Source organism: Colletotrichum chrysophilum (assembly GCF_026319265.1).
Source record: "Colletotrichum chrysophilum strain AFK26 chromosome Unknown scaffold_108, whole genome shotgun sequence".
Classification (NCBI taxonomy): domain Eukaryota; kingdom Fungi; phylum Ascomycota; class Sordariomycetes; order Glomerellales; family Glomerellaceae; genus Colletotrichum; species Colletotrichum chrysophilum.
This window is the reverse complement of record NW_026517395.1, coordinates 78,202-90,121: the sequence shown is the minus strand read 5'-3', so window position 1 is coordinate 90,121 and position 11,920 is coordinate 78,202. Positions and strand designations below refer to the sequence as shown.

The 11,920-nt window shown below is 53.4% G+C and overlaps 4 protein-coding genes across 4 annotated transcripts; 2 read left to right on the top strand and 2 right to left on the bottom strand.

The window, feature by feature from the left end:
* Window positions 1–4,880: 4,880 nt before the first annotated feature.
* On the top strand, window positions 4,881–6,843 carry COL26b_010288 (uncharacterized protein; the record flags this gene model as incomplete). Its single annotated transcript, XM_053182994.1, has 2 exons — window positions 4,881–5,698; window positions 5,751–6,843. 2 exons carry the CDS (start codon window positions 4,881–4,883, stop codon window positions 6,841–6,843), a joined length of 1,911 nt encoding a protein of 636 aa, XP_053033065.1.
* A 295-nt stretch (window positions 6,844–7,138) lies between these two features.
* COL26b_010287 (uncharacterized protein) lies at window positions 7,139–7,898 on the bottom strand (the record flags this gene model as incomplete). Its single annotated transcript, XM_053182993.1, has 3 exons — window positions 7,139–7,430; window positions 7,546–7,761; window positions 7,822–7,898. The coding sequence occupies 3 exons, from the start codon at window positions 7,896–7,898 to the stop codon at window positions 7,139–7,141; spliced, it is 585 nt and encodes a 194-aa protein (XP_053033064.1).
* Window positions 7,899–8,869: 971 nt separating this feature from the next.
* On the top strand, window positions 8,870–9,601 carry HNT1 (hit protein 1; the record flags this gene model as incomplete). Its single annotated transcript, XM_053182992.1, has 5 exons — window positions 8,870–8,915; window positions 9,000–9,082; window positions 9,146–9,214; window positions 9,273–9,365; window positions 9,494–9,601. 5 exons carry the CDS (start codon window positions 8,870–8,872, stop codon window positions 9,599–9,601), a joined length of 399 nt encoding a protein of 132 aa, XP_053033063.1.
* A 168-nt stretch (window positions 9,602–9,769) lies between these two features.
* COL26b_010285 (uncharacterized protein) lies at window positions 9,770–11,324 on the bottom strand (the record flags this gene model as incomplete). Its single annotated transcript, XM_053182991.1, has 4 exons — window positions 9,770–10,269; window positions 10,325–10,424; window positions 10,477–10,518; window positions 10,572–11,324. 4 exons carry the CDS (start codon window positions 11,322–11,324, stop codon window positions 9,770–9,772), a joined length of 1,395 nt encoding a protein of 464 aa, XP_053033062.1.
* Window positions 11,325–11,920: the final 596 nt, after the last annotated feature.

The window sequence follows — 11,920 nt, the reverse complement described above, 5'->3', positions numbered from 1 at the left end:
GCCATTGGGTTTGGACTGGCAGCGCCAGTGCCAAAGCAGGGACGGGATGCCTCGGACCTGGACAGGGGGGATGACAGGGCAGCAAAGCCTGGAGGAACTGGAACGATGGGAGGCACCATTGGCTTTTTTTGGCACAGCCCCACCGGCTCACTACACTAGGTACCTCATGCAGTAAGTACCTACCTAGGTACACTACCTAAGGTACCTTACTATGCAGTATGCGTGCCCAGTGCCTACTTACTACATACCTACTTACCTTAAGGCAGAGATTGAAGGCACAGTAGTAAGTAGGTATGCAGTCACAAAGCAAACTGTCTGCGGAAAGGCCCACAGGCACGTTACTGCGGTACCTTCATTGTCAGGCGAGCCAAGTGCCAGCACCCATTATGTGGTCGTCGTTGCTCATGAACTCGTCTGGCAACACATCAACCCCCTCCAGTCTCGAACATTCCTTGGACCGACTCGGACATGACTTTTTGCCTTTTTTTTTTCTGCACTCTAGCCCTGTTCTGCGCTATTGGTTTCCTTTGCTATATTTTTGACTCTTTCCTGTCATCGTCCTGAACGCGCGTGACTAGCTAGGTTGACCTCCGCTGGTGCTGTCGCATTTGTCTGCCTGTGGCTGAGTTGATCTTGTTACGTCTTGAAGCATCCGGCCAGCCAGGTGTATATCCGTATTTCACCGACAGGGACACAACGCGTCGCCAGCGAGGCTTGGCCTTGCCAGCCGGTAGAGATTTAGCGTTCGTTATCTGAGTTCTGACCATCTGCCAAATGGCATCTGGACGGGCAAAGGCACAGCAAGAGGCCCCTCGCCACGGTGCCGCGGTCGTGGTCCAAGGATCACTGCTTCACAGTGCGTCTTTTCCAATCGCATTGCGTCTAGTCCTGTTCATTGGCCGCTGACACAACATGTCACTGTCTTGGAACTTGGAATTAGTAGGCACGCACGGCGGAGGACGAGATCCATGGCAAGGGGAATCAGGGGAGGTGCCTGGGTTCCTCAGCATGAGGCCGGACGTTCCGGTACTTGCTGGACCAGGATCACGCCAAGGTCATCTCCAACTTGCGACCTAGACGTTTGGCGATTGGCTACCGCTGTAGGAAGAGAGGGTTCGTCTCGTCGCGGGTGCGTCTGGTGTTTGGCGTTTGATCCTTGGTTCTGTGCTGGAGCGTTGCACGCCGCTTCAGAGCATGTATCCCAGTACCTATCCCATCCCAGACACCTCCCGTCGCCTTCCGTGCATATACAGCCATACCGAAATTCTCGCTATTCTTCGGGCAGGACACCGTCAGGTCAAGGCGAGACGATTGCTTCACTTCGCCTCGGCTCGATTCACCTCAACTTCATGTCAGCCCATTTCAGCCTACCCCCAGCCCCCGAGATTGAGGAAACAGGACGGCCAATTTGGATCAACTCTCCAGAGTTAAGATAACACGCAAGAAAGTCACAGGCCGTTGAAATCGGACGTGTACTAACATGGCTTCCCTTGCATCCCGTCTCAACACATCGCGCGTTGAAAAGCATGCACCGCACGCACTACGACATGAGCCGCACGTCTGTGGTGTTTGGTCCTATCAGACCTGGTATACAGTATACACAAGATTGGGCTCAAAACACCCGGCTTTTCGGTCTTCGATACGCAATTGAGTTGGATCGTTCCGGTTATGACCCTTCGTCTGAGCAACTGCCAGCTGCAACTCGCAATCGGAGATATGGTTGAATTCAGCACAAATGATTAACACGCCCGGGCGCGAGGTCAGACGTAATCGTCACGGTACAGCTTAATAGATGGTGGGAGCCTCGCAGACAAGAAAAAGCAGGTTTTGGTAAAGACCAGCCACTAATAGTTGTTGACAGCGAATCAGCGTGGGTATCCGTCTTCCATTTTCTGGAGGACATCTGATGTGTATGTTGTATGTGGCTTCGCAGGCCCAACACTCTTCACGGACACGAGCTCGTTCGTTGTTCCGGCTTGCATCGCTCGTATTGTGCTCCGTACAGCGCCCTGCTGCTCGCGCCTGCAGCTCGTGTCGTGGTTCGCTTCGCCACCATCCAGATTTGAACTCGAATAGTATTCGTACTCTCGTCTTGGCACCTGGACATCCTGATCTACCTATCTTGGAACACAACTACCTACCTAACTGACAGTATTTCGGCCGATCACTACTATGCACTAGACGTAGTGACCGTCTAGTGTGTGAGTGGGCAACGCGGTCAAAGGAAACACAGATTATAGAATTTACAGCACCAACCACAGACACGGCGGACCGTCAGACGATTGATGGTTGGCTGAGGCCGCTTGGCAGCCATCTCCGCCCCTCGTTCGCCCCGCCTTCAACAAAGCAACTTGTGTTGCCTTCTATGATGACCCATTATTTATTTCCAGAAGACCTGCGATCCCTTCGCGAGGCAGGGCACAGCACGAGGAGACAAATAAGTGCAGCATCCACTGGATCGAAGCTTCGCTGGCCGGGGTCCGGAGATTTCGAGGGCTCTATCCGTCAGCTTGGGGCGAATTCCATGGGCGGAGAAACGAAGAAGCACAGCACCGAGGAGGGGTTGGAGGGCTAATCAAAAGTGAGCCCACTTGGGGGGGATGCGTTGTCGGATGCAGGTACCGGCTCCGAACGAGTCAACCAGCGTGGACCAGAGCGCTGAGCTGCCTTAGCGTCGGCCCCTCCCAATGTCTGTCATTTCTTTTCTGAGTGCACCTGGTGCCAGATGCCAGCGAAGACGCTGAACGGTTGTAGTGGACGATGCCGTCATCTACACGTCCACCCACCCACTTCCTCAGTCGCCACTTCAGTAAGAAATATCACTCTAGTACCTGTAGCTGCATGCTGACTCCTCCTTTCGCACGGCACTCACTCGTCTCTTGCACCTCAGTCTTGTCACATTGCCAATTAGCGTGCCCCGCTACCAGCGCCAGCCGCTCTACGATACAACTTTGCGCCCGAGACTTCGCCCTGGATTCTGCCTGCTCAATCCTGATCTCGATCACGCCGTTCTAGTAGCCCCTAGGACGACGGATGGGTACCGCGACCAATGTCCATCGCGTCTTGTTGGAAAAACGTCGGCATCAAACCGAAAACCGAGATTGATACCACCGCCGTTCAAAGAGGTAGCATTGCCGACTGCGAATCGACTTCTCACGGCACTTCCGTCAGCTACTGCTCCGCTTGCTCTTCGACGAATTGACATCATAGCCCCATGTCGACAGATGCGATGCGCTCAATTCTTCCCTCCCGTCCCATGCCATTCTCCCTCCCTTCTGGTTGAGTCAGTACGAATACTTCGCCTTCAGCAAGAGCCGAAGACCCAGTCAACCAGTCTGTGAATGAGGCTAAAACCCAGTCGAGCTGCAGGTCAACGCATGGAACTGTGGTTATGTCCTGGCCTCCCATTACACAGTAGGTACAAGTCGCACTAGAAAAGCAAAGTCGACCGTCGCCACGGACCTGTGGGCATCCGACAACGGCTGATGGCGGCCCTCCATCTCACTCAAGTTGGGTGGTGGGCAAGGCGTTACTCAGGGGTATTCGTGCATTCCTTTGTCCGCTTGCCCTTCAAGCCACGCGACTTGATTCGGGGAGAGACACTCGTTGCTTGTCCTTTGTCCACACAAGACCGCCCTATATCAGTCTGTCTTGTATCCAAGCGTCGACATTGATCGAGACATTCGTCCAACTTAGGGGGGTTTGGAGCATGTGCTGAACATCCAAACCTAGAACATGCTCTCTTGAGTCTTGACCTTGCAATTCGTGCGCAAACGCCCTAGACCATGCCCATCCTCCGTGCTTCCCGCGCGCGGCCGTGCCTCCCCAGAAGCCGGACGACCCGTGAACGATCTGGCTTGCACCTGCTACAAATCGGTATCAGTCCAGGGGTTCGCGTGCTGGAATTCCTCATTTAAGTGCCTCCTTGCTTACCTTATGTGTCGATGCTGACTTGCCACTTCTGCAACTGCGCAATCGTTCGTACTTTAATTGTGGGAGAGAACTACAAATTTCCGTCTGTGTCGATCGTCTGGATGACATAGCAGCTTTGCTTTCGTCTGATCTCCTTTACAAAAGTAATGATGTCCTATCCGTACTATACAGTGCTTACGCCGGAGAGTCGCGGGATTGGGCAACGTCTTTCCTTTCGCCCTCCTTGGATCAGCTGAAGCCTTCGAGTCTGGGCGTTCCTGAGGTCCCCTCCGGCCGCGGAAGAACTGCGATGCTCCCAGCCGAAAGGCTGTGAAGTATCACATCAAGCTTCGCAGGGGTCCCGGAGCTTGTCAATCTACCTGGAGGCTAGAACCCTCTTCGATCTCGAACACGGCCTATATTGGTCCGAACCGCCTGTTTTCCCCAAGTCGATGTCAAGAACAGACTGAGACGAGGCCTATGTTGGTCCAGCGACATGAGAGACGCTGCTGCAACAATCCCGAATGACACGCAGCGCGCATTAAATAGTTAGATCGTTCTGGTGAGACTGGCTTGTGTTGGGCTGATTGGGATGTGCTCGGTCTGCTTGTTTCCTCGTGCTTGCTAACTCTCACCAAGAATTGCAATCGCAATCTTCGTTGGCGCATTTTTTCGTGCAGCTCGCAAGGTCTGGCTTGACATCGAAACACTAGGTACTAACAACGATAAATCATCGCCAGCGTCACGTGCTGTACCTCTGTTCTCATCAACACCGTGCGTGGTTTCCAACGACTTTTTCCAGCAGGTGGGGCACCGCCGGTTTTGAACAGCTGGTTGCCCCTCGCAACCACGACACACGCTGATCGACCATGCGGCTCTTATGCAGCCATTTCGTGCAAAGCTAACTCTACCGAGACTCAGGCGGCATATGAAGTTCATTCCGAGTCCTACGAAACTAACTCTTAGCCATGAACGGACGTACCTATTTTGCCTCGTCCAGCGAAGACGAGTTCCCTGATCTGGACGTAATCTTCCAGAGGAGTAAACAGATCAAGCGCCAGGCGAAAACACCGCAACAGGAGCCTGTTATCGACAGCTATGATCTTCCGAGACGCACCGGGAAAACGACCGAACCAAGAAAAAGTGAGGGAGATGAGCTCGATTTGAAGAAGCAGAAGCAGAACAATTCGAAACCCTCGTCGACAGCGCGGCGTCGCAGGCTTGGCCAGCAATCGGACAACCCGCTTCTGAAGCGATTCGGGACCTGTCGAGCGAACGAGGGACAAAATGTGCTGGAGGTCAAGACACAGACGAAGAGAACAACTAGCGTAAAGGTGCGTGAGCTGCGAGCTCGGGACCAGGTCACATCACCGGCGAAGCCCCTTGTCGAGGCAACGGAAGAATGCTCAGAAGATAGCACCAATGACGCGACCGAGATCACCGAGGCTGATATCTCAGAATTTTTTTACGACGCCCTCTCTGAGATTGAGGATGATGACGACACGCCATCCCAATTTGACCGAGAAGAGCCAGCTCCCAAAAGTCGCCCCCGGGCGGTTCGAAGTGAGGAGGGCAGCTCAAAGGCAAAAGATCTTCTAGCGTCCAGAAGCACACCAGATGCCGAGATGCTAAAACCAAAGCCTTTCAGCGGCGACAGACCTCGGCGAGGAGCTTCAAGCAAGGAGAGCAGTGTCGACAAAACCTTGGTCAGGGGAAAGACATGGCCAAAGTCGACTGTGATCGACTTGACAGACGACGTGACCGACTCCCTGCGTCGCCTTGATCTGTAGGCCTACATAACCCATTCAACCTTGACGACCACCACTAACGCACTACAGTGACAGTACACGGTCAAGGAAACAAGACACGAAGAACAAAAGCAGAGACGCCCCGCAGGCAACACCGCCATCAACACCGCCCAAGTTGACTAGCAAAACTTTGCTCTCCCCCAAGAAGCTTCCTGCCATCCCAAAGACCCCCCACGGACCCAGCATGGACCTGTTCTGGAGCCAAGAGTTTGTTGACGAATGGAACGAGGAGCACTCCCCGAAAAAGCTCATACTGCCACCCGCGCAGAAGAGCCCAACGAAGAGCGCTGCAAAAGCCAAAACGAACAAAACAGAAGCAGCGAAGCAGAAAGAAACGAAGAAGTCGTTTGAGAAGACGAAACACGACTTGGCACAGGCATTCTTGCGTGAACTTGACGACAACATCACGCAGGGCAAGCTACAGTCCCTGGCTGAATCCACAGGAGGAGTTCAGATTAAGTGGTCAGCCAAGCTCAACACCACCGCTGGTAGAGCGAACTGGCGACGGGAGACTGTTCGCAAAGTAGCCGATGGCATCGAACAGTCCGTTACTCATCGTCACCACGCCTCTATCGAGCTTGCCGAGAAGGTTATCGACGACGAGAACCGTCTTCTCAACGTCGTCGCCCACGAGTTCTGTCATCTGGCAAACTTCATGGTCAACGGCATCACAGGCAATCCGCATGGCAAAGAATTCAAGATCTGGGCGGCCAAATGCTCGCAAACCTTTGGAGACAGGGGCATCGAGGTCACGACCAAGCACTCGTACGAAATCGACTTCAAGTACATATGGGAGTGTGCCGAGTGTGGGTTGGAATACAAACGTCACTCCAAAAGCATCAATCCGGAGCGCCACCGATGCGGCTCCTGCAAGGCTCAGCTGAAGCAGACAAAACCCGAGCCACGAGCAGCGGCGAAGCCATCCGAATACCAACAATTCTTGAAAGAGCAGATGAAGATAGTCAAGCAAGAGCACCCTAAAAGCCCGCAAAAGGAGGTCATGAAGATCATCGCCGATCGATGGGCGAAGCGAGGTGGGAGCAATCGTGCAACCCCTGAGACGGAAAGCGCGGAGGCGAGTATTGATAACGTCGGAGCTCGCCTCAATAGTATCAAGCTCTGACCAGACGACGGTTTGGCACAAATACACGCAGTGTGAGGATAGCTATATATTCCGCTGTGTGATGCGTTGGGGTTCGTCAGGTAGAGCCGGCCGGACGGCATACCATATGCCCAATTTGACATTCTTCGCATACAAATCGCCGGGTCCAATTAACGCCCGTCAAAAATGACAATGTAGAGACCGTTCCGCCCATTCGTTCGTTCGTTCAGGTATCCCGCGCAGATATGCTCGTATCATCCGCCATCGGGCCGTTCACAAACTTTGCGCTCGCAAAGAGAAAGAGAAATATTTGCCCCTAGACCTCGGCGAACAGAGTCCAGTCCTTGACCTTGAAGGTCTCCCAGATGCGCGCCGCATACTCAACGGCGTCACCAATAAGCTTGCCCTGCTTGCCCAGCTCCAGGTCGACGTCCTCCTCGTTGTACTCACCCTTGATGTGAGGCACGTTGATGGTGATGAGAATGTCGGTGGATTCTTTCTCGAGGCGTAGCAAGGTGAGGATGATGGCAGTAAAGTCAGGGGCCGCGGAGCCGGACTTGGACTTTGGGGTTTGCGTCGCGATGAGGGTGTACGCGGGGACCTCGGTGCTGCTCAGGGGTGTCACCGTGTTAGCTGCCGTCCGTGGTGATAGGGAGGAGCGCCAGTGGGAATCTTCGTGCAGAGCGAACGGAAAATGTGAGCCTGGCAGAGATAGCCACCCACCTAAGTCGTGAAAAGGATGTCTCGGTCGTGTTCCAGACCTTGACGGTATCAATGTCCTCGCCAACAAGCTCCTCGAGATGCGTTGTCATGGCGCGACCGTCAATCTCGGGGCTGCTGCCGGCGGGACCGACGCGCTCAGTAATGTCAAAGATGATGCTGGTGAACCCATCCTGGTCGATCCAGACTTCCTGGTTGTCGGGAACTTCGCGCAGTTTGCTACGGGACGACCTCGTCAGTTTTGAGCTTACATAATGACGCAATAGGAGCGGAACGAACCTCACGTCGGCAAACTTCTCTGGCAAGTCGCAGACCAGGGCGCCGCCGTACAGGGGAGTGCTCCTGTACCGGGTCATGTCGCTTCGTAGTCGTACGTGAAGTCGCTAGTAACGGGTGTCGCAAAATAGCTCCGTCAGAGTGTGATGTAAAAGTGGAAGAGCGCAGGCAACGATTGCGAGGACGAAGTCGAACAGTTACAGAGGTCGAATCAGGCACTGGGTCAGGCGCAAACGAACAGGCTGATTTGACAAGCACTGTTCGGGTATCACAGAGTTGAACAATGAAGCAGACAGTGACTAGATTACCACCAAAGAGCGAACGGCGGGCACTAGCTGGCTGCCTTGCGTGGGGTTTTGCAGGTGCCGAGCGAGGCTCGTCCAAGTTTACTCTGCCTCATTCGAGGTGGGGTGGCTGGAAAAACGGAGAGGGGGATGGAGGGGTATGACGACGGAGCGGCCAGGGATCATGTCGCCAATTCGAGCTGCTGCGGAGCTTCGGGCTGGGCAGCACTGGAAGCTGCGCAGTAAGCCTCAAGGCTGCATGTTCAAGCATCGGCTGACTGTGTGCTTTTTTTCCTCCTCTGCGCAACAACTGTAGCTGCATGCGCATTAGGACCAGGCTGGTTATATGTTTTGCTATCGCACGGTCCAATGCAATTGAACGGAGCATCCAAAAATATGGCAAAACAAAAGTCGAACCTGGGTGTTCCAGATGAGAAGTGTCCAAAGATTGGTGGAATGGAGTCTGTTGGGCCATCCAACGGTCACATCTGGTAAAAGGCAAGAGGTGAGTTCGATAGGAGGTCCCACTCCGACATTTCCACCCATTTTTGCACTCTAAGTACCCTTTCCCCAAATCGACCCACTCTTTTCACTCTGCTTCCGTACCCCCGCTCTTCGCGTACTTCCTCTGTATTGAGCTCAACCCCTCGAAGGTATTGTCCATATCTGCCAACTTCAACTCGTCTGCCTCCCAAATCACTCTGAGACCAGGCTATTGCCACAAATCTGTCACTCACCCCTGTGCAGACAAGAATTTTCTGCCCATCATGACATCCACCCTGGCTTCGTGCATCTTTTGCAAGATTATCAAGGGTAAGTTACCAGAGTACCTGATCCCAATACATCTCCGAACCCCCGCAGTATCAACGTGATCATGATGTTGACTCCCCAATACAGGCGAGATCCCCTGCTTCAAGCTCTTTGAGAGCGACAAGACATTGGCCTTTCTCGATATCAACCCGCTTAGTCGCGGTCATGCTGTGAGCAGTTGCTTCGAATTCCAGCAAATCATGTTTTCAAACCATTGACTAACATCTGTACAGCTCGTCATTCCCAAGCACCACGGTGCCAAGCTTGCTGATATCCCTGACGAGCACCTCTCGGAGATTCTCGTATGTCTTACCTCACAATTCTTTGGCAGTCGTCAGTTTTCTAATAGCATGCCACCAGCCTGTCGTCAAGAAACTCGTTGCCGCCAGCGGAGCCGAAGATTACAACGTCCTCCAGAACAATGGTCGCATTGCTCACCAGATGGTCGACCATGTAAGTTGACACTCTACCCAGCCTCCCTCGCGATACTCGACGACTGACACGATACAGGTTCACTTCCATATGGTAACTGTCCTCCGGTTCTTCTCTTTTGGATACGTCGCTGACTTCTTCTTCGCTAGATTCCAAAGCCTAACGAGGCCGAAGGTCTGGGTGTCGGTTGGCCTCAACAGGCAACCGATATGGATAAGCTCAAAGCGCTGTTTGAGGACCTTAAGTCCAAGATGTAAACCCATTCAAAAGTGGTATATTCGAGCCCTCCTGCTATGTATAGCAGCAGGAAGAACGTCTAGGTTCCTGTAATTCAAACAACCCTCCGGGCGCCACCAGCTTGTTTTCTTTTGGATCTCTCTACCGCGGGTGTAGCCTCATGAAACTCGTGCCGATCTCGTCGCATCCTAATCTACATCGTCTGCTGATGTCTCGACATTGGTAGCACCATTAGTCGGTACGGCGGGTGCAGTCTTCGGATAAAATTCGACGTTTCCACCATCGCGGATGACGCCGGTTCGGTCCAGAACACACTTGGCGCGCAGGTAAGGATCCAACTTCCAGTAATCGTCCCTGAGCTTGTGAGCAAGCTCGTCCCTTTGCGCCTTGATACCAGCCTCCTTGTCAGTTCCTGCCTCCTTGATCCATTGCAGTGTGGCTTCCTCATATTGAGAAATGAGCTCTTCTCTCCCGGCGAGGAGAGCATCCCGCGCGGCGGCGTCCTTCATCTTATCGTTCTCTCCAGCGACCGGCTCGACATACTTGTAGTCCCAGTCCTCCTGGCCGTCGAGTTCCTTGAGGATGTGGCTCGTGGGAATGAATTCTTCCATTTCTTTGACGTTATTGGTAAAGTGAACCTTGCTGGCTACAACAGGATCTAGCCAGCCCTTGATGATCTTCCAGATACCTACCCTTTGTTAACTATCACAGATTTTGGGACTCACGACTCGGAGTGAACAAACCTTGGAATACCCAGGGTGCTTTATGCACTAGGACAGCTCCTAGGGATTCAGGGTAATTTGCCTCGAAGCACTTGATCATGAATTTGACTGGTGTATAATCCTGGTATGATAGTCAGTCATACCTGCCAGCTAATATAGGTGATGCTACCCACCATATTGGCCATAGAGAAACCAGTCATGTCAAAAACAATTGTCTGCAATAATTTAGTACCATATCATCCAGTCCATGCCTTGGAGCAGCACATACCGCAGTGTCAATAGGGGGGGCCAAAACCATGCGACAGGTCTCGATCAAGAAAACTGTGTACTTCTCAAGACTCTCCTCGCACTGCTCGCCTTGTCGGTGCATACGGACTCTCACCATGCAAATTGGTCGTCCCGCTTTGTCAATGCCATGGATAAATGTCTTTCCGGATCGGGCCTGGGCCATGAAGTCCTGGCCAAGCTTCTTGGTGTTTGCGTCCGCACTCTTGGAAGCTTCGAGTGCACCCGCCTCGCCGTTTTTCATGATCTCCTCGTCAACCTTCATCTCAGTCAATCTCCAATTCATGGTCGAGATCATCATCACGAAGGCCTTATCAACATCCCACTTCCGCGCCCTCAGAAAGCGCAGAGCCAGGGCATCTGGGTGGTCATGCTTGACCATGGACCATATTGTGGCACGCAGGGCCTCGGGACTCTGACTGGCCAGGGCCTCGAGGAATTGCTTCGTCTGACCATACTTGTCTTCTCCATCGTCCTTGATGTGGCTGCTGACGGTGCTTGAGGAAGCACCTTCCTCTTTCTTGTCTTTGCGATTGAAAAGTGAGACGCGTTTCTTCTTGGGCTTCTCATTTTTGCCTGGTGTCGAAGTCTCACTCGGGGCTGTGCTTGCGGCCGCGCCGTCTGCTGTTGCATTGTCTTCGCCCAAGGACAGAATCAGGTTCCACAGCTTGCGCAACTTCTCTTCCTGGTCTGGGGTAAGATTTCCCGGTCTTCCTGGGGGCATGCCGGACGCCATGGTTTCCAGCGACAGGCTTTCGGAGCTCAAGGGGTCGGTGTTGGTGCTGGCGCCAGGTGCTGGTTGCTGGTATTGCAGGCCGAACCCAAGGCAAATGAAGAAAACGGCGATTGAGAGTGCGACGAAGTCGACGCGGGACTGCAGCAAGACGCGCGGAGGCTTCAAGTTGGAGGGGTCCGATGACTGTCCTAGTCCGTGTGTGCGGACTCGCCTGAACTTCGATGGTACGAGATTGCAGTTGGTTCGCCCAATGGGAAGTTCAACCAGGGTGCGTCGTTCAAAGTGCGAAGACGAGGGCACAAAGTAGTATCTCGAAGTTGTTGTAAGGACTCTTTGTGGAAATGTGATAATGCGAGGCAAAGCCGAGGATTGCGGTTTCAAGCTGGCCAGCATCAGTCGAGAAGGTCTATTAATGCCCGGGCCTAATTTGGCGCAGCTGACACAGAATCTGGCACGGTCAGCAGGGTCATCCCAATTTGAGGTGCGTGGAAGACGAAAGCCACTTGCAAAAGGGCGACGTGAGAGAGCCAACCAGGTGAGACCGAGGGAGTGTTGCTAAAGACAGTTCTCGTCTGCGACTAGGCGAGGGAGAAATG